The sequence below is a fragment of the Actinia tenebrosa genome, unplaced genomic scaffold, assembly GCF_029948245.1.
Source record: "Actinia tenebrosa isolate PJP-AT-01 unplaced genomic scaffold, QUT_ActTen_1.0 PGA_scaffold1__47_contigs__length_23844297, whole genome shotgun sequence".
Classification (NCBI taxonomy): Eukaryota; Metazoa; Cnidaria; class Anthozoa; order Actiniaria; family Actiniidae; genus Actinia; species Actinia tenebrosa.
Genome location: NW_028292578.1, coordinates 221488 through 244255, shown reverse-complemented (window position 1 = coordinate 244255; position 22768 = coordinate 221488). Strand labels below are relative to the sequence as shown.

Below are 22768 nucleotides of genomic sequence, written 5' to 3'. Positions count from 1 at the left end.
AAATTCGAGTGCTTCTGACCCGTGTTGAATGAGAGCATGCCGCATAAGCAACTTAATTAGGGTTAAAAAAAAGTCTAAAACTTGTCTTAACATGATAAAACTTGTCTGGACATGGTTTTAAAGGTGGAAAAAGAATGATCGAGCAGCCATACTGATATGCATATTAGAAATCTTTAGCATGAGGTTTACCACTAACCGCAAGGGATCAGGCCCAGAAACACGGCCGCAAACACGGAGAAACACTCGGCATCAATGAAATTCAATATGGCGGCTCTTCCAGCAACAACTTCGTTATGACGTAGCCTGGGGAGGGGGTTTGGGGCGAGGCTAGTTATGACGCCTTGCTAAATGCTAAAAGTTTGGCGGAAAACGTCTTACGTCGAACTTTTAGGTATCTATGGCATCGTGCCAACCCTTTAGGAATGGAATGAGAAAACTACTGAGCAGGAAAAAATATTTTTCATAGCTCCTGTCCCCGTTTACTGTGTACATTCTTTAAACCATCACGATAGCGTAAAAATAAATAAAGAAATGGCTATCTCCATACTCTTGTTGGCCTATTTTCCAAAAACGATCTTTATTACCATGGCATGGACATGACTTTAAATGAATGGTGCGATATGTTTGTTTGTAAGGTGTCTAAAACTACTTATAAGATAAATTAATAAAATGATTTACGTCGTTCTGTCGAAAACAATATTTCAACACTGATATGTTTATTTATCAGGAGACAATAGTTTTTCAATAACTTTAGTTTTTTTGTTTTTTGTTTTCGATGATATTTTCTAGCGATTCTGGCAAATTATTGTTAGCTGTTTTGAGAGAAATGGCAGCTGAACATAGAAAAACTAGTGAGTACTACGAAAATATAAAAATATACCTGGTTATTTATCTTAATGCTCACCCAGTCGAAACAATACCAATTTTGGTATATATGATTGGCACATGTCACTCACACTTTAGATTATAGCTCTCTATATAAGTCCAGCTGCACTGACAACATTGTTTTTCATGCATACAGGCGGTGTCGGTTCTCCGATGGTTAAGAGATATGTGTCTGTAGCTCCTATTCAAACCAAACAGACTTACCACGCTATTATTCCGCTGGAGAAAAACCAAAAAAGGCCTTTAAAATAGGAATTTAAAAGTTTATTATTCTGACTTGTATTCGTGAATCTAGGTGGAAAAGAAAATAGCGTCGAAAACTATGGATCAGTCCTATTTACGATTAAAGGTGAGTGCGAGAGATTTTTTTAAAATTTTAATAGCTTTTTTTTTACAAATTAAACACGGAAAGTCTTGATATTTTTTTCGTAAAATATAAAATTTGGTTTATAATACACGCTACAAAATTTTATATTGTACTCTGTAGAGTCCCAATTAAGTTGCTCAATTTTGTTGAGTGTTTAATATACCAAAAATTGCACGATTTTTTCGTACAATTCGGAATTTATAGATACTCGCCTAAATGCTTGTCCAATTTTGAAAACTTTCAAAACATCACTCGTACCTATAAATTCCGAATTGTACTCGAGGTCGTGCGATTTCCTATACAAAATGTTTTAACAGAACTGATGAGTAAGCAAAATGTGAACAAAAAATACGATATCGTAAAGGTTTTCGGTAAAGTGCTTGCAAGCACTTGGCCCACTAATATTTCAGTTTAGTAGGTGTAAGCATATTTAATTTTCATTTTAAATTATAGGTTTGCAATATTTGTTTAAGCAAAAATTCCTCTTCATAAGTTGAATAATTCAAATATTAGCGCCTTCGTTTTTCGCACTATGCGTGCTTCTACGGCACATATATGATGAAAAATCCTAGAAAATATCCGACTAAGATTTATTGTAAACAGAAGTTGGATAGTGATGTTGGATTAGTTTTAAAATTTATGAACTCAAATCTACTGTAAATCTTGAATGACATGAAAAAATATAATTCACATCTTATTTAATAACAATACATGAGATTAAAAAAATAGAAAGAAAGAAGGCTACTCATTATCAACGTCGTCAACAACAACAAATCAAGCAGTGACGTCATAGTGAAATAGGGCAATTCAAAATAGCCATTGACAAAAAAAAATTGAAAATGTATTTGCTAACTGCATTTGTTTTCGAAGTACTGTAAAGTAATTATGAAAAGTGACTATATATAGTGTGAGAAAGCTTGTATTACTGAAATTGATTTTGCCTTTATTTGTCTAACTTTACTTGCTATATTGTATTGAAGTTGTACCAATGTTTGCATTGTACACTCTAATACCATTGAAGTTGTCTTTAAGGTGGCTGACTACTTTGGAAAAAACAAACAGAAAATTGAAAATTGAAACTTTCTTAACCTGAAATTTAATGCTGATTCCAAATATATGAAAAGAAAAATGGGGTGTCTCGAGATTATTTTCGAGTTAACCAGCATTAAATGGATGCCTTCGCGCGAGCTTTTGGAGCAAAAATTGCACCACCGGAAGTGATCAGAAAAATGAAGATTCATAAGATAATAGTTCTTTGTAGACTTTTAAATTGCAGGAATGACGGCTAGTGCATCATTCTACAATAATACGTGGTTATTTTTGACAAAACGACAAAGAAACGCATCTATTTGTCATATTTTGTCTTTTCAGTGCTCTCAAAAACTCAAAAAAAGTCGAACAAAAATCAATTTTTTCATGTGTTACAAAAATCAACTTTTCCTAAAAATAATAATACGACCTAGATTTTTAGGAGTTTTTTCGAATAAGCTCATAAAAAGTATAGAGTCCCGTGTAAAATTTGAGGGTTTTGCCCTCTTGAAGTTCGAAACGCGTATGGTTCTTCAATAAAATCGTGAAGGTTATCTAGCGGGTTTTGAGCACGCGCACATCGTAGGCTCAAAAAGAACGTTCAAAAGTAGCCGGTCTGCCACCTTAAGATTTAACACTAATAGAGGCGCTTAAATAAATAAAAAAATTAAGAAATTAATGATTTTTTAAATTCGAGATCAAGATAATGTCCTCCGTAATGCGAAAGAGTAAAAAATCAATAAAAAATACACTAGAACATTTTTTTTCGCGCGCGCCTTTGTTTTCCTATATAATTTCCCTATGGTATCTGATGTCGATCTTATGTATACAGTCAATTCAAAAAATGTTGTCGTCGACCAACTCAAGCCTACGCGACTGGACCGAAAGGAACTCTGGGTAGCAATCATTGAAGCCGAATTTACTCCATAATTTTATCTGACTAGTTATGCCTGGTTTACAGCACGAACCTTCGTAGGCGAGCGTTCATTAATGCCTTCATATTTTCGAAATTGTGAACTGAATCATAACTACTTTGTTTTTCTTTCACTAAACCCAAAGACATGCATTTGATGGATTGTTTCTCGCCATTATTATCTTATTACTAGCGGGAACAATTAATTCAGAACGAATATTTAACCGCTTCATTGATTTTTACCCATATTTCTTTCGGTCCAGTCGCGTAGGCTTGAACCGGTCGACGACAACGTTTTTTGAATTGACTGTATATACTCTGACAAGGGAGGAAACTTCAGTCGCCATATTTGATTTTTTTTACTCTTTCGCAATTGGGCTCCCCGTGATCGAACCGACTACATACCCAGCGACCAGTTCTCAAATGGTATGCGTCGATTCTTATTTGAGTTTTTAGAATTAACAAACAAAAAAACAAAACGCAATAAAAAGGATCACGACAATATGAAATAGTAAATTAAAATTTCTGTATATGTCAAAGTTATAGGAAAAGTTTTGCAGTCTTGAAATTTGAAAACGCCGTGTGGTTCTGTCTCCTATCTAGTGATTTTGACTCATCATCAACAGAAAGGATCGATTTTAATATAATCAAAATTGTTCTGCCATGAATTTAATTGAATGCTTTTATCTCTGCACCATTAAAAAAACATTTTTCAATTTTTGCAATTCAAATCAATCCAATCCCAATGCTAAAATATGGATTTGAGAGTCATGACCACTACCCAAGTAATTACTTGGCAATTAAGACGTAGACTATTGGGACTAACTCAAAGAACCCTTAAGCGACCAATACAAATTCTTCCTATAAACAGGTAGTTCCAAGGAACATAAGAGGTGAATGTTAAATTTACATGACAGCAGAATTAGAAGTGGCACAATTTTAAGCGGACGAGAGGAAACTAAAGGTACCTATGAAGGTACTGCTACTAATGTACCATTGCTTTAAGGGATTGAAAACATTTAGAGGTTTTTAGTAAGTTGTGGTCTTATCATCGTTAAAGTGGGCGTGCAAAAAGTAAGTTGTTGCTATAAATATACGCTGAAATTTTTTTTGCAACTATTCAAAATAATACAACCAGAAAGTTAAAGTCTGGTTCTCAGTAGCGATGCACGCACACCCAACTCCATGTTCTCCCTATGAAAAGAAACGATGCAAGCGCAAAAAAAGGAAGATCCTATTTTTCTTGCGTTGGCTTGCACTTGTCCTTATGATTATGCCTGCTTGCGTCGTGCGCTAATGAGAACCAGGCATAAGTTTGTTGGTGGAATATTCCATTTTCTCTCTCTCTCTCAAATGTCAACAGCAAAGTGGAAGATAGCGGAAAATATTTAAAAAAAGTAAATATAGTCGGTAGTCTAATAGCTATCACGTTTCCTGTTCATACAACAGGCGTAAGTGGATAGAGTGTGAGATCTAAATGTGCTATTAACAGCCATAGACTAGATTTCGTTAAGCTCCGACTGATTAAGATTAATAATCTAGAGAAACGAACTTCTTTGTTTCTCGCGGTTACTAAAAATAAATATCATCATCACAAAGCTGTGTGGGATCAATATGAGGACAAACTCTGAAAAACAAATTAAAAGCTTCGGTTACGCGGAAAAAACGTTTCTCCAAGAATTCGAAACAACAAAATATTGTTGGAAAAAACGATATAAATCAATTGAAAGGATATGGGTTTTTTTACGAATTGAAAACAACAAGAGAGCTTGTTGCATTATATTTGCATGTGCGCTGCGCTGGGATTGGCTTGTCCGCATTTCAATCCCATGATGCACAATTGTGACGTCATCCGTGCGGAAAACGCTATTAGGAAGAAATTACAATGCACTTGATGTTTGGTTGAAATACGGAATATATTATGAAAAATAATTTATATCAAAGACGCCGGTCTGATTCATCGTTAAAGAGATCCAGGGAAGATAATATACTACCCACTATGCACTATACACCATACACTTATGTATCATTGTTCAACATCTTGAAACGAAACACTTCATACCTCAACAAACGCTTCAACTATTGCTGCCAGCAACTGTTTGCCCAACTCAAATTTGAATCTTGAAACAAGCTATGGGACATTACATTTGGAAGAATTCTAAATATAATTTGTTTAAGCGGAGGGTTTAAAAAAAATCTCGGATTCGTTTTTATTTCGCAAAAAAAAAAAAAAAAAAAAAAAAAAAAGAGGAAAAACTAAAGAACAGGTGGCTTTATTTTGTCAAGAAAAAAAGAAAGGAAGGAAGGAAAAAAAGAAAAGATAGATAGCTTTTTAGATAAAGATACATAGTTATATATTTAATATATATTTCAATTTTCCTTATTAGTCAGTTTTTCATCTTATAATTCCTTCTTCTTTGTAAGTATTATATATTAACATATTCATATTTAAATAATGGACAAATTCTATTCGTTTTTTACAATCTTGAAAAAATGTATAAATATTTAAAAATTATTAATTATTGATTAGAGATTATTGTTATTATTAATTATTGATTAAAGACTATATATTTATTTTTAAAAAAGATAGATAGATAAGAAGAGAAATAGTAAAAAATGGAGAAAAAAAAATGAAGAGAAAAAAGGAAACCATATATTTTTTCTAGGTAGCATTGGCAGCTGTTCATAGGTTTAAAGAAGAGTTTTCTTTGTGGGAGTACTATTTGCCGTATTCAATCATATTATGGTCGATGACCCACAGCGATAAGAGAAGTAATAATGTTCTATATTTAGGACCTCCTGTGGGGCGGCGTTTTTGTTAGAGTTTACTAGAACTGTGGAGAAGATCATCACCTTAATTGCTAGTAACATCGAATTATCCATTTATGGGGGAGAGGGTGTCCTTCGTTAGAATTAAGTAAAACTCTGTTCGCGAAGTGTAGGATATTGAGAGCATATTATTTATATGTGTTGAGGAAAGGGGAGAGGAGGTTTGAGAAAAGAAGGGGAAGGTTGAAGGGAGAGAAAAAGGGTTTGAAGAAAATCTTATATAAATACTAGTTATGCAATGCTTTTGAGTGGTATAAATATCCCACGCATCACTTGTACTTTCTCTGTGTATACACGAGGCTCTAGAAGAGTCTGTATATAAAAAAAGTTAATATAAGTGACAAGTGGAATATTCTATGGTGTTTCATGAGAAAGTATTCTCTGCTTTCACATCCCCATAATGCCTTGCGTCTTTGGGGGATAACCAATCAAAAAACTGTCCTAAATTGAAAGGTTTCTTCGTTGAATTTATACTATACCTGCTTATATATATCTGTAAAATACTGATTATCAGTTTATTCCAAGTTATTTTTGCGTGTACAGATCATCAAGAGTTTTGGTCTTACAGAAAATGTATTGACTTACGAAAACATGTTTAAAATTTACCTTAAACGTCTTCAAGCTTCTATCTTTTTCTGTTTTTTACTTCTTCATTTTATTTTTGAATACCAAACAAGGTATTGTCAACATTGTCTGATCAGCCTTCAGGAAAATAAGTGGGTTTTTACCCTCTGGTTACCCCCCAAAGACGCAAAGTATTATGGGGATGTGAAAGTAGAGAATTGTATAACTATTATATAAAAGTAACAAGTGGGATATTCCATGGTGTGCCACGAGAAAGCATTGTATAAATATTATATACAAGTGACAAGTGGGATATTCCATGGTGTGCCACGAGAAAGCATTGTATAACTATTATATACAAGTGACAAGTGGGATATTCCATGGTGTGTCATGAGAACGCATTGTATAACTATTATATACAAGTGACAAGTGGGATATTCCATGGTGTGCCATGAGAAAGCATAATGTATCACTATTATATACAAGTGACAAGTGAAATATTCCATGGTGTGCCACGAGAAAGTATTGTATCACTATTATATACAAGTGACAAGTGGAATACTCCATGGTGTGCCACGAGAAAGCATAATGTATCACTATTATATACAAGTGACAAGTGGGATATTCCATGGTGTGTTATGAGAAAGTATTGTATCACTATTATATACAAGTGACAAGTGGGATATTCCATGGCGTGTCATGAGAAAGTATTGTATCACTATTATATACAAGTGACAAGTGGGATATTCCATGTTGTGCCACGAGAAAGTATTGTATCACTATTATATACAATTGACAAGTGGGATATGCCATGGTGTACAACGAGAAAGTTTGTATAACCATTTTATCTTACATCATACAAAATACTGCGTAGATTCAACGCGCAGTGCATGTTGGGAAGAAAGAATGAAATACTGACAAATATACAACGGCTTCTCTGCATTCTGAATGGCTGTATTTTCTATGGTAAGGGACATAGCAAATCATGAAGAATCGAAAAAATCTAAGTCAGGGTGAAATTGGGGGGGGGGGGGGGGGGGGGGGGGAAGAGTTGAAAGAAATTCTAAAGTTAAGTAAGAAGGGCTTTGGTCCTCAACAGCAAAAATAAATCTTAAAAGACTAAAATAATGGTTATAAACAGGTGTTAAAACAAGGAAATGAATTTGATATGATCACCTAGAGAATAACAAATGAACGAATCTTCAGCTGTCAGCCTAGTGCAATCCATTATCTTTCGAAAGAACTAGGATCAGATAACGGTCAGATCAGTTAACCCGTTTTAATTTCCTAGACAAAAAAAACGACCAGTTTTATTCTGTTTTTCAATTATTACTTAAAACGCAAAAATGAAGTTCAACTAAGCTTTCTTAGAGCAGATTATGTAAGGGATACATAACATGACTGACAAAGTGCTTTAACTGTGTCCGCTTAAAATTGAACACGAACCAATCAACAATGTCGAGCGTCATTTTCACTGTTCAAGCGTCGTGATTGGATGTGCTGTATTTTCTCGTTTTCCGATTTGAGAGAGATTCAGATTCACATAACAGTACAAGGTAAAGAGTTTATCAAGAAAAATAACTGTGTTGTTGTAGAAGTCTTGCTGTGTTATTTGTACTTCCAGGAAAAAAATGAAATTTCATTCCGTTCATTTCCTCGCTTTTGATTGGTTTACAAAAAAAAGCCATTTCAGTATGATTCAAAATCTCTCACTCAAACATAGTCAACTCTCGCCTTGCGGAAACTCCGATATTAGGGACACCTTGTTATTACGGACAGGAGAAAAATCCCCGACAAAAATACTGACAAAGAAATGACAGTAAATAATTTTCGCTATTACGGACGCTCGCTACAGTATTACGGACATGAAGTGACGGTCCCGAAGGTGTCCGCTGTAACGAGAGTTGACTGTAATTGGTCAAATCAAATACTGCAACTTAGATTTAGGTCAGTTTACTTGCAAGAAACTGGATGGATTTTCTGAGGATAAAGCAGACCGAGTATTTGTTTGTTCTCTTGATAGGTAATCGAAGTCTTTTTTCCTACGGAAGCTAAAACGACATCATAATATAATAGCCGTGTCGACTAGTGGTTTGATTAAGAGAGTGGCTGACGTTCCATTCCTGGGAATAATCTACTGAATGACAGTGAATACACAGCAACAATCCAAGGGATCTGTTTTTGCTCATTGTCGTAGCAACGACGGGGCAAAGGGAGAATTCTTGTTTGAAACTGCAGAGATTTCAATTACGCATAAAGGTGTTGGTCGGCAAGACGACTCAAAGAGAGGACGGCTGAGAGGAGATAGTACAGAGCAATATGACAAAGGTTTTAAAAGACTTTCTCTATCACAGTTATCAAATTTATTAGAACTTCTAGAAAGCAGTAGTATCCAAAAACAACAAAAATAGCTATCCATAATTATTATAGCTTTAAGAGTCATTTTCTTTTTAAATCAACCGTTGGACATTGAAATACAATTATTCATTCAGTATTGAAAGTCGAACGTGGTATTTTTTTTATTACTTTTAAAATTCCGTATAGCTATAAATAGTTGTAGTGGATTTTAATATTTTTCCACAAGAAATTCAACCGTTAGATATCCCATACTGTTCATTCAATTATTTTGTCATTCACTTTCTATTCGTTTGTGTTTGAAATTTTTTTTCAATTCACGACATGGCGTCTGCTTACAAATAATTCTACAGAAAGGCATCAGGTTTTCTGCCTTCAAACTGTTTTAAAAATCTTTACAAAGTCAATTCAAAAAGCAAGGACGTTTGAAATTTGATGAGGAATAGCAGATGGAAAAACAGTTATTATAAAACCTCCACATGGTTTGCAAATTCTATTTATAAATCATCTGAGCCTCACTCAAAACTTGAAGCACTTACTGGTTTTTGGTTTGGAATTCAATATCTATGTCTAGGTCAGTTGCAGTATTCTTTCAGTTAAAATATAGGTTGGATGTGAGATACGAGGACGTTTCTCTAGTATTTTATACATTGATGTCTTGTTTAATGTTCCTTGGTCATGGGGAGAAAGATAATAAAGGAGTATTTTGTTAGGGTTTCTTTATATTCATGTAAAAAAAATCATTAATAATAATTAATTCATGAAGGAAACACAATAGAAATCATGACCATGAAGGAGATTTTATATCTGATATAGACGCATAAACTTTAACTTGGATTTTCTCTATCAAACTTGGTTCATTTCCTAAAGAATTCGGTACAATATGAGAACATACACACTCCTGCTCGTTTATTAAACAGTACATAAAAAAGAAATATTTTGCATGCAACCCTCTCTCATCCCTATAAAATAATACAATAGCCCTTATATTCATTCACCTTCAAAATCTACCGTAATCACCCCCCCCCCCCCACCCCTTTCAAATTCGTTAACGATAAACGCTTCCTAGATCGTAGAAGCATTGTTTCTTATTTTTTCTTTCTTTTTCGTAAACAAAAATATATTAATATTGATGTAGCTCGAAAAAAGATGATTATTCTCAAGGGGATGGCGCGCACCTGGTTTGAAAAAAGAAAACATGACGTACGATCTTCAGTGTTCTATTCAAACGGATCGTAGAGGGACGATTCACATGCCATTTGAAGTCATACTGGCCTTGCCTATTCAACTAGAATAAACTTTGCGAACTTGTTTCTCCAACAGGTGTGTTTCGTGAAGACCATAAAAGCCGTACTGCCTTCAGATGTGATCAAAAAACTTTCAAGGAGCTTGAAGATGGACAATATATGCGTCTCTGCATTCGTTATTACGCTATGCTTCGGCCTTTATAATTGTGCCAACATGCCAATCTATATCGGAGGGTTTATAGATGTTAATACGACCAATGGTGGATGGAATAGTGCGGGAATATGGCCTGCTGTTGAGCTAGCAAAGGATCACATCAACCAAAATCCAAACCTGCTTCGAGGAATCAAACTCGAAGTGAATGTCAAAGACTCCAAGGTACTAATTTTTGTTCCTTGATATTTAACTCGTTTACGAAAGACTAAAGATTTTTTTATTGGTAAAACAAATAACTTTTTTGCTAGTTTTAAAACGTTATAACATTAATATTAGAAATTCAGTTCCCAAAGGAACATTATATTTATATCATTTGTCTGTTAGAATTTAAACACTTAAGACGCTTATGTTTTTGATCTTAAATTGAAAAAATATGCCATTTAGAATTAAGATTTTTTGAAAGTGCAAGATTCAAGGATATCAATCAAGTAGCCTACGATGTCCTAACTACGAAAACTAAAACCTAAACGAACATAACAGTTGTAAAATTTATCGTCCTAACTGAAATTAGAATCAACTAATTCGCAAACAGAGTAATAGAATATACCGAAGTAATGAATAATATTATATTCATTTGAACTAAGTATGTTTTTGCGAATTATTTCTTAACTACTAAGTGGAAATAAATTAAGCTAAGATCAATCTATTTATCTATTCAAAGAAATTCTTCTTTCTCAGTATTCACTCTCTTCTAGTCCTTGCCTCAAAGAGAAAGAAAAATCTGCTTTTAAGACTTATTAGGTTCAACTCAGTGAAGAAATTTTGCTCATATTGAATAGAAGATTCTTCTGACAGAATTGAAACCGGGAATAACACTATATGTCACTTCGAAAACTATTTTAAACGCCATCAATACTTATCTGATTTGTTTTAGCAAATTTGTTGACAAAAGTATGGGTCAAGGTGATGAGACTGAATTTTTGTTGGTTCACTCAGAAATTTAATTAAAACTATAACTTGTTCTTGTCCTTTTTATCCCTACTTATTGAGTTTTAATAGTGTGCAGGTGCCCGCGGTATTTTATTTTCGGTCTTTATGTAGAACGAAAAGTAGTTTGTAAAATACACATACTGAATGAGATTGAATCAAATTATGTCAAGTGTAGGCGGGAAAGGACGATATGGAGAGGAAAGCACTAGAGAGAAATTCATTTCCATAACTGTAAAAACAATTTTGAAAACTCTTGATGGATACGACTAATTACCCAAAGAAACTAGAAAGGAAGGAAGCTTTTCTAAAAATTCTAGCAAATGAGTTTCTGTTTACATGAAGGTAGTGCTACTACTAGTACTGCTAGTGGTAACTATGGCTTTGGTATCGCCTGGTGAGAAAGGGTAATTTAAAGCGGACTTGTACTTAGGCATGAGACATACCCAACTTCTATGTAAAAAGGACAGGGCGCCCAACAGAACAGCAGGACATGGTGTGGCTATTGGTGTTCTGAATTATATTTTTAATATTCATTGGGGCAAAAGTTGGATCGATTTTATTTTCTAGAAAGAATACAAAATAAAAAGTTCCAAACTCTATCAGTTGAATTAAACTATGTTTTTAAATATCCAAACTTGAAAAACAAATCACCCAAAAACTCCAGGGAAAAAACCAAAATAAAACACTATTTTAAAAAAAATCTAGATTTAGACACTGAAGAAAAGTCCAAACTTCGTGATTAAAGATTGACAAAAACGGACCGGAATTGATTAGAAGTCATCGATCGATCAAGATATCACTGAAATCCAACGATTATATAGATGTTTATCCTCAAACAGGTGTTAGCAAACGTCAACACACTTCAGGATATAGTTTTATTTTCACAAAATATGACAGCTTGAGGCAAAAACGTAAATTGAATTTTCTAACGAGAAACGACAGGTTTTTTATTCTTTTATATCTTTCGGGAATCTATATTATTGATTTCCTGCGGGATATCGGTAATTTTAAAATATTCATGTCGGTCTCGCCGATGTTGTTCGATCATGAAGGTTAAAACAAAGCTTTTGAAGAAGAATTGATTCAGCTTATAGTTGTTTATAAACATACTCGCGCAATCTTAAGAAATATCTAAATAAGGAAGCTTAACGCTCAAATCTCATGCATGTTATTCTTTATCAGACTATGATAAATTTTAATTATTTTCGATTTAAAAAATACATAGCTTTAGGCAAATTGAATTTTCTAACGAGAAACAATAGGGTTTTTTTATTATTTCAGGCTCAAAACACCGGCAAGTTATTGTCTATCATACAATGTTAAGAATTTTTTAAATTTAAAGGAAAATTAAAAGACTAAAAAATTTAAAATACATGAAAATGTTTTTATGAATGTCAAATTATTTTTTTCGAAACTCTTGAGAATAACTGATAAAAATAGATTATTTGAATAATTGTTTTCTGGCCGCTTTTGGCTAGTTCTCTAAGAAATCCCCACCCCCCACCCCCACCAAAATATATATAAATAAATAAACGGGTGATGGAGGGGGGGGAGGGGGGGGGATATTCCCATATAAAGAAGGGCGGAGATGCTCTTTTTTCTCTGGTGGTCATTTTAATTTTGTGATACCCTAAGAAGTACCAAATCATATATATTTAAAACCCTAAAAGATACGGACCAGCATCCCCGTCCTTTTCCAATCGGAGTACCACTCCCCTCCCCCCCTCCCCCCCTCTCCAGGCCCCTGGGGTTAAACTAACAGCTACCAAGTGAAACAAGACGAGAACTGAGATCATATTGAGACAGCTCCAGTAAACTGGAGATTAAATTATGAGCATTAGAAATGTTAAGTTTTTTTCCATACCTTATGTTGCAAGAAGCCAACTGCAATTACCAAAGTGATCAACGACACTAAGTGAGTGTCTTTCCATGACCACTGACTCAGGTTATGGTAGACTGAGTTTTGAAGGACGTCTATCTTTGCATTTTTACTTTTTCAGTGTTCGTATGCATACAGTATCAAAGCCTTTGTGGAGCAGATTACGTCTCCAAACAAGAAGATTGTCATCATTGGCCCTGGGTGTTCGATTTCAGCCGAACCTGTGGCGGACGCTGCTCATTTTTGGAATCTTGTTCAGGTTAGTAAAAAGAAACCTTGACTCCTCCATGCCATCTGTATTTCATAATAGTTTGTTTTATCAACCATAGATTTAAAAAATATGATCCGAGTTTTCGGCCTAGTCAGCCATCCTCATCCGTATTTCATCTCTTAATGCAGCTACCTGAATGAAGCAAAAAACTTGGTCAGTAACAGTAGCATTTTCCATTATCTAGAGTGATAGAGTTGAACTTCTACGATACGGACACCGAATGACCAGAAAAAATGTGTTCGGAATAAAGAGGGATCAGTGGTATAGACATGTCCTTTTAAATGTCCTTGTAGATGTCCTTAAAAGGACTGAGAATTCCAATGTCCTGTATTAAGCGGACCGCTCATTCAGTGGGCACAGCTAGTTGCAAGGTCCGAAACTATCTTCACGAACATGCGTTGACTTCAAAGCAAACCGCAATTTAAGCGAGCACCATGGCAAAGCAAGATTCTGAACAATGGCGTAGCGAGGAGGGAGGGGAGTCGCCCAAAAAGCTCTACATAGGTTGTCGATATGGCGGGAGACTCGCGTGTGATGAAACGCGTGTGTTTTGGCGGGAAAGTGATACAATGTATCCCCTATAACCCATACCCCCTACATCCCTGGTCCCAAAACAGCACACTTTGTAATTAGCACTAATCTGCTGTGTACTTAATATAGCACTACTAAACAATAGACATTACATTATTTGGCACTTTTTGGTGCAAGACAAATTTAGTACTGTTTAACAGATTCTGTGAGAGCATTCTAGTAACACTGCTATTTCTGTTTGAAGGTCGCATACAGCGCTGGCACACCACGGTTATCAGACAAGACTCGTTTTCCACTGTTCTACAGGGTCAATTCGCCAGAGACCGTACCTAACCTGGGTATTGTTGCTCTGTGCAAGTACTTTAAGTGGACAAAAGTAGCCATCGTCAAGGAAGATGTGCCAGTCTTTAATGACGTTAGTATTGAGAGAAAATTATCAGAATAATCTGTTTTGTTGTTGTTGAAGGTTTATATTTGCACTCTTAGGTTTGTCTGTCTGTCTGTCTGTCTGTCTGTCTGTCTGTCTGTCTGTCTGTCTGTCCGTCTGTCCGTCCCTGCGTTAGTCTGAGCCGGTCTGTCAGTCTATGTATGTTTGTCCGTGGATTAGTCAGTCTGTGTCTTTTTATCTGTCCGTCCGTCAGACGTCTGTGTCTGTCAATCGGAAGCTATCTGGGATGGTTTGCCAGCTTCTGTCTGTCTTTTCGTCTGTCACTCTGTTTCTGTGTAGTGTGTCTTTCTATCGGGAGCTATCAGTTACTTTGTCAGTGTGAGTCTGTCCATCTGCCCATTTTCCTCCCATCCTTCAGTCTTGCTGATGATCAGTGAAGGCCTCCCTCTGTATTTCTACGCCAAGTGTAGCACATAAAAGCGAGCAATTTGTGTCAATATCAAATTCTACAAAAATATTAGATTTGCCAATAAAATAATTTATTTTCCCCCCTAAAGGTACACGAAGATCTCCATGAACTTCTCAGACAAAGCAACATAACTATCATTTCTACCACCAGCTTCGTAAACAACCCTAGGAATGCAGTGCAGGGCATGCTGGTGAGAAAATGGAGTTTGTGTCTATATCTTCCCCAACCCTTTCCTAAAAATTTATTTTACTCCTTGGAAAATGGTCAATTTTGACCAGGAAATTTAGTAACAAGTCGCAAAGCGGCCACCCTCGGGGAATTGTCGAGTGTGCGGTAAACAGAAGTTGACTGCTAAATAGAGGTATAACTGTGATTACTGCAAAAAAGCCTCTTTGGGACTTTGACAACGGGTCGGTAAAAAGAGGTTGGTCGTTTTATAGAGGTCTTACTGTAGAAGAGCTCTCAGAAACTTTGACAACTGGTCGGTAAATAGAGGTTGGTCATTTAATAGGTGGTCGCTTAATAGAGGTTTTGCTGTACTATTGTTTTTTCAAAGGAAAAAGACGCCAGGATTATCATCGCATTGGCTTATGAAGGAAAATGCCGCAAGCTGATGTGTGAGGTAATATTACCATGTTCCAGTTAGAAAGGATCATTAATGTTCATAAAAAAGGTTGCCATATTGCGTACGGATATTTTCATGAGAAAACACATGAATTAAAACAAAGTTTAACGAAATACAAAGCCTCGATGTAAGTTGCAAGGTAATCAAAGGTGCATTAGCCATTCCAAAGTTGAGAGAAAACCTGGTTCGAGTTGGCCTTGCAGCGCATTGTGACTCTTTTAGGAGACGTAAATAGACGCAATCTTGGAAAATGTCCCCTAAAACAGTCCCAAAATACACTGCAACTCCAACTCGGCCCAGTTTTCCTCTCAACCTAAGAAAGGCTAATGCAGCGTAGTGGTAGTGCGCTGGTCTCAGACTCATCTCTGGGGTCTCAGAATCGATTCATGAGACTCGGAAGTATATGAGGATAGAGTTAGGTTAGGTCTCTCGCTTGATTTCAATTTTTTTAACCAGGTTTTTCCGGTTTCCATCCTCCGGAAACCCTAACGAGCTAAATTCCAATTGCTTTTTTGAGTTAGCAATGCCTTGACTCTGATCATCAAAGAGGTTGTTTCAAGGCTGCGCCACACTCTGGTTAATATCACACAGACGCACCCAACATGATTTGCGATTCACTATATATTAAATGTTTTATACACTAGGCATTCAAGCTTGGTCTGTACGGCAAACACATTCAATGGCTGCTAAGAGGATGGTACGATGACAAATGGTGGAATGTGACGGGTGATGGTTGTACGGGCGACCAACTACGAAAAGCCACAGGAAATTACATAGGTTTGGAAGAAATCTTCCTTAGCACAGATGAAAACAAGACTATATCTGGACTGGTAGGTCACGAGAATGATAAATAATGGACATTTTAAAAGGGGGTCACATGGGTCAAGTCACAAATAAAATTGAAATTTATAGCTTGTCAGGGTTTTTGGAGGGAAGAATACAGGAGAAAAACCCTCGAATCAAGAGAGAGACCTACCAAACTCTACTACATGAGATGGCGAGTCCTGGATTCGAATTTGAGAGGCAAATGCATACTGCTACACCGCCCATGATGTCCGCAATATTAAGACAGTATTTTCTGCGTATTACTGACAATATTTGATCTGCTATTCCAGACGCCCTCACAGCTGCATTCAATGTATCTCCTTAAAGCTAGAAACATGTCATTGCCAATAAACAGTTACGCACCTTACGGTTACGACACGCTATGGACAGTAGCACTCGCCTTGGACAAAGCTGCCACCATACTCGCCAGTAGGAATCAGACACTGAACGACTTCGACTATGAAAACAAAGAAATATCGATGCTGATTCATAGAATGGTGGCTAATACTAGTTTTACGGGAATGTCGGTAAGTGGGATTTGATAAGGGACACAACCCTTTTTGTCCAAAATAATTGAAGTTGGTAGGGAGGTATGTGTGTGTGTGTGTGTGTGTGTGTGTGTGAAGTGTGTGTGTGTGTGAAGTGTGTGTGTGTGTAGTGTGTGTGTGAGAGTGGGAGGCGAGAGAACAGTGTGGGCAATTTTGGATATTCTTGCGAAATGGCCCTGCCGTGTGCTTTAGAAGGAGAAATGGCGTAACCTCATCCTGAAGCTCTTGAATGTGAGGCCACGCGGGGGGAAATCTAATTGTTCGGGTCAATATGGCTGTCGTGTGGTAATGGTAAATGGAAACCTACTGATTAGCCAAGACTTATATTTAACCAATGTAAAATCTGATCATCAAAAATTTTTCAATTTCTTTGAAGGGTTTAGTCACCTTTGAAGACAATGGAGACAGAATAAACAAGCTCTGGATCGAACAGCTACAGGGAGAGGATGAAGTTAAACTTGGAATTTTTGACTCCACGTTTAACGAGCCGCAAATTCAGTCTATCAAGCTGAACGGGAGTTTTCTGTGGCCAGGTAAATGCTGGTTTTCTGTTGCCAGGTAATGCTGGTTTTCTGTGGCCAGGTATAGCTGGTTTTCTGTGGCCAGGTAATGCTGATTTTCTGTGGCCAGGTATAGCTGGTTTTCGACCATTCCCAAGGGAGCGCAATAACAATAGACAAGGCGGCCATGTTGGATGATACAACAAAAGAATTCATTGACAATTCTTTCATTAAATTTAACCAAGATGGCGGCCATGATGTTATGTGTAAAAGAAAATTCAGACTCAACGTGATTTTGATTTTGAAAATCAATACCCAGGGGATTATAGAAAATCGCGCGCGCTGATTGGTCGAGAAATTCGGACTGGTTAACAATTATTTGCCGAAGGGGAAGTGATTATTGGTGAATATTTATAGTCAAGTCCCGAGTCTTTTTTAGTATAATTTTAGACTTTTAGACGAAATTAAGGATTAACATTTTAGCATTACTTCCGCTATAGCAAACTTTGGAAAACCCCATTATCACCGCTCGAGCAGGGAATGTCGTCTCTTAATCACTGATCGCTCGATCAATCACAGCACGCGAATTCTATATTCAAGTCTAAAATTATACTAACTTTCTATTATTACCTGCAAGTGAAGTTAGGATTGCGCGCGCGCCTTTAATCTATTAATGATGCGTACCGCTCAATTTCGTCCCCAGAGCCTGCGTTTCTTCTGGTTATCACCGAGAAACGAAGACTCTAGCACAATCCACCAAATTGACCAAGATTTCTTATAAATTTCACAGTGCATGCGTTATGTCTTCTGGACTTCCGGTTTAATGAATAGCTGTTTTTAAAAATGTACCACGAAGAAAACATGTGTTTTGAGGGTTTATCTCCCGTTTTAATGTACGTTCGTTTTAATCCAAAGACGGCAAGATTCCAACGAGCGACCTAGAATCACTCGAAGTCATAGAAAAGATCAATAAGACGCTCTTCATTGTCATGGCAACAGTGACGTGCCTTGGAATTAGTTTGGCGTGTGGGTTTCTTGTATTTAACATCAAACATCGAAAAAACAGGTTCGTTTATGCTCTTTATAATATTCTTTTTCTCAACTTTGTTATTCTTGAGGTTTTGCACCATCACGTGACGGCAGCCATGTTAGATGGGAACAATACAATCGTATTCAATTATCTAGAGCAAAGGGATTTTATTGTTCTGCCTTCTAACCACAGGCAGCCCAAGCTGTATTATGGTCGCCGGCGCGTGATGGTGCAAGACCTATGTCGTAATCTTAACTAAGAAAGTGGTCATGAGAAAGATCAGAAAGTGAAAGAGGCTGGGAGAGAGTTAGAACCTAGCCTCGTTTGCAGCTATCTCTCTACAAGGGTTTTCTTGAATATTCCTTTGATGGGATGGCTGTAGGTAGTCGATTATACTCAAGTGACTTTACGTTTCAAACGTTTCAGCCTCGGATGCTCCTTCTCGACTGTGTAAACTTGAGGACCCTTCCTTCATTTCACTGCCCCCTGGTCTCCTGGGCCCGGTTGTACGAAGGGTGGATTGCGCTACCCAACGGATAAATCCTTATCCAGTGGATAATTCGATAATGCCCGTTATCCAATAACTGTCGGATAGCGCTATTCACCCTTCGTACAACCGGTACCCGAAAAATAAATGCTCCCCTGTATGTAAAAAAGTTTTTTTATCGTGGTATATTGTGTACAGCTTTATTAGAATGTCCTCACCTCACTTCAATAATCTCATTATCATTGGTTCACTGATGTGTTACATCTGTGTCTTCCTTCATGGATCAGCTGCATTTCTTGACCAATCACAAACGGCTATCTATAAATGGACATGCGTAGTAAGTATATATAAAAGAACTGGGGACAAATGTTAGGAATGTAAACCAAAGATCAATTATTAATCTGGGGGTGGAAGAATAGAGGTTTTGCACCACCACGTGACGGCAGCCATGTTAGATGGCAGGAACAATACAGTCGTTTTAGGCCCCGTCCACACGTACCCGGAAATTTTTGTATCCGCAAATTATTTTTTGCGGATACGAAAATGTTTGCGTCCACACGCATCGTATTCGAATCGTTTTCACCGTCCACACGTATCCGTTTTCGTAAAATTTGCGGACACGTGTGGACGCAACCCGTATCCGCAAAAAAAAGTTTGCGGATACAAAAAATTCCGGATACGTGTGGACGGGGCCTTACATGAGAAAGGATAAAATTACCAAGAACAAAGGGATTTTATTGGTCTGCCATCTAACCACAGGAAGCCCAAACAGTATTATGGGATGGGCACATGATGGTGCAAAACCTCTATAGGATTGGGTGGGGATTTTTGAGGGGCTCAGCTATATTTAAGAGTTTTAAATTTTGAGTCAAAAAGCGCTAGTTCAAGGATGCTACACCATTTTAGACCATCAGGGCCTACCTTTTACTCTACTACATTCAATCCTACCCCCCTCGGACCTCTTGAGATCGTTGTGAATGAGTTGGGGTAATAGTGAAGGATTTTCTCATAATTAATTGTTGATGATTTAATTTTAATTCAAAAAGCGCTAGTTCAGGCATTCTAGTCGATCTTAGACTATCAGGGCCTACCTTTAATTCTACTACATCCAACCTACCCCCTTTGAAGTGACCTCTTGAGATCTTGAAAAGAGGGTTGGAGCGAGGGTTGGAAAGAGGATCAAAATTAAAATTCAATAGCTAATTCCAATTCTAGGTTTTTGTGACTTCTTCCATTTAGAGAGAACAATAATAACCAACATTTTGGTTGTCGTTCCAGGTTCGAACATGGTTAACTGCATGTGGATTTACTTTAGGTTTTGGTACAATGTTTGTCAAAACCTGGAGAGTCTACAAAATCTTTACTAATACTAAGCTCAACAAAGAGGTGATGAGCAGATGATTTTATGTTACTAAACAAACAAACAAACAAACAAACGAATGAATGAATGAATGAATGAATAATTAATTAATTAAATGCATGGATGGATGGATGGATGGATGGATGGATGGATGGATGAATGGATGGATGGATGGATGGTTGGATGGATGGATGGATGGATGGATGGATGGATGGATGGATGAACAAATAAATAAAAATAAATGTTAATAATATTCTCGATAATTACTTTTGTTTTATAATCCTTAGCTTGGCCATCTTTACGACCGCCATCTTGTTATCCTGCTTGTCATCTTTCTCTGTGTGGATTTTGTAATCTTATCGGTTTGGCAAATCCTTGATCCACTGAAAGCAGTTGTTCAAAGAGATATAACGAAAGTAAGATAAGATGTTTTTATACAACATTTAATACTACAGGGCTCAATCTCTTCTCTTACTTCGTTCCCTCTCTTTTCTTCCTTCCTTTCTTTTGCTTTCTAATTACTTTAATTTTATATAATGACCCTTTTCTCCAATTCAAAAACCATAGAATATGCTGGTTCAATGAAAATTTCCCTACCAAATTAGCAAAAAAGATCAGTCCTTTTTCTTGGATTTGAATAAAGTCCCTTTTCATGACAGGAACCAAAAAGAATATAGGCTCTGAAATTCGAGCAAAATCTGAAATTCTTTCCTACCCGCTTTTTTTTTTTTTTTTTTTGTAATCTCCACAGAAAGATGAAGACAATCAAAGGATTATTTCTTATGTGGCTCTCACTTGTACCTGTGATAAATACGCAATTTGGATTACAAGCCTCTATGCCTGTAAAGCTTTCTTACTGATATTTGGATTATTTCTGGCCTGGGAAACACGGAACGTAACGTTTCGGGCGCTGAACGACTCGCGTTATATTGGAATGAGCGTCTACAACGTGGTGGTCTGGGCGTGTATAACTGTGCCTTTAAGTGAATGGGTCACCTATACCAATGTAAATTCAGAGTTCGGACTTATTTCTTGTGCTATTAATATTTGTACTACTTCTACTCTGGTTCTTGTTTTTGGACCCAAGGTAAGAGAAAACCTTACTCCCCCCCCCCCCCCCCCCCCCCTCTCATGTTCTCTCTCTCTCCTGGGCCTCCAGCCTTTTTAAGTCGATATATTGAACTTGAAAATATGGAACCATCATTAATAGAAGTACATGACAAAAAATGAAATGATATACAGTTTCATCCCATAATTTCTAAATAAATTTGAAGAGAAACGAAGAAAAAATGAAAATAGGGAAAATAGAAAGAAAGGGAAAAGGAGAAAAAGGAAGTGAAAGAAAAAACTACAACTAAAAGGAAAGGAAAGGCAACTTAAGTCAAAGACAGAAAGTATTTCAAATCGAGTTAAAAGTGGATCGATAGACCGAATTCTTCTCGGTAAAATGTTTATCCATTTCAGATCACGTGTCATTCCCAAGAGTATCAATTCTTTATTAGGGTTGGAAAAAAAAAAAAAAAAAGGATTATCTAGGGAATGACACGTTACCTGAAATGGCTAAACACTGCACCAAGACGCGGATTAGGTCTATTTATCAAATCAAATTTTTTCTATATTTTCAGGTTCGAACTATAAAGATATCACCAGAATCAACCATGTCCCAGTCACAAGAATCCTCAAGTAAAAAGATCACCCAAAGTGTACAAATTAGACAACATCCATCATGCCCAGGATGTAAATGTGAATAGAAAAATGACCCAAAGATTGTATATATAGTTGTAAATACTATTTAAATTTCGTTAAAATAAATAAATAAGCTTAAATAAACTTTTTATTATTATTGATCCAATCAAAAGTTGATGTGTTAAAGCTGCAAGACGGTTATAAAAATATTCTATCCCCTTCATATGATATAACATTTTATAAACTTTTGGCGAAAACTACTTCCAGAATTAAACAATATAAGTATTTCCAAACGATAATTCAATCTTGTGAAATACGTAAAGGGGATATTTTTCCGATTTTCCCCCCACCTTGTGGGCTAACCTGACTGCTTTGCATTGCTCAGATTGATCATATGAATCAATTAATTCAAAGGTGTATGAAATATGGTATTCCTTTCCACTACTACAGACTAAGAAAAATAAGAAAAATGCTTTGATAAAGTTTTGGACTGTAAAGTATAAGAGTAAGCTCATTAAAATACTACTCACTTCCTCTGCCACAAACCACGACGAACCACGGAACATGAGCTTATGAATGCAGACTTGATCGAAGCATTGCTTCCCAAACGCCTTTCTGTATAAATTGAAGCGAATTCATAAAAAGATATCCCTTATAAACACATAAACAACTAAGCTAAATCACTATAACGTAATATTTTTGGAAAGACAAGCGAATAAACTTTTTAAAAACGCTTGAAATATAAGATCTATACCTGATTTATACCTTCGCTTTATCATCTGTAAGCTAGCCTCGCCTTGCTTGCTGCACGTGGTCTGCAGTCACATGACCAAGAT

The 22768-nt window shown here is 36.4% G+C and overlaps 1 protein-coding gene across 2 annotated transcripts; it reads left to right on the top strand.

Annotated features, from left to right (window-relative positions):
- Positions 1-1038: 1038 nt before the first annotated feature.
- LOC116296151 (gamma-aminobutyric acid type B receptor subunit 2) lies at positions 1039-22086 on the top strand. Of its 2 annotated transcripts, XM_089032861.1 has the most exons (16): positions 8340-8534; positions 8611-8915; positions 10266-10565; positions 13334-13471; positions 14259-14429; positions 14960-15061; positions 15428-15493; positions 16141-16326; positions 16612-16848; positions 17246-17402; positions 18285-18435; positions 19085-19223; positions 20165-20272; positions 20534-20662; positions 20998-21333; positions 21872-22086. In XM_089032861.1, exons 2-16 carry the CDS (start codon positions 8907-8909, stop codon positions 21995-21997), a joined length of 2355 nt encoding a protein of 784 aa, XP_088888987.1. In that variant the 5' UTR covers positions 8340-8534; positions 8611-8906; the 3' UTR covers positions 21998-22086. The 2 variants fall into 2 exon arrangements, with proteins under 2 accessions (XP_031559977.2, XP_088888987.1); XM_031704117.2 differs by lacking the exons at positions 8340-8534; positions 8611-8915 and adding an exon at positions 1039-1234.
- The last annotated feature ends 682 nt before the right edge of the window (positions 22087-22768 follow it).

Excerpts from the sequence above, each read along its gene's own strand:
- LOC116296151 (XM_031704117.2), top strand. The coding sequence starts at position 1,208 with ATGGATCAGTCCTATTTACGATTAAAG. Across the intron at positions 16,849-17,245 it reads CTAGTTTTACGGGAATGTCG|GGTTTAGTCACCTTTGAAGA; the intron begins GTAAGTGGGATT and ends ATTTCTTTGAAG. Across the intron at positions 18,436-19,084 it reads ATCAAACATCGAAAAAACAG|CTTTATTAGAATGTCCTCAC; the intron begins GTTCGTTTATGC and ends TATTGTGTACAG.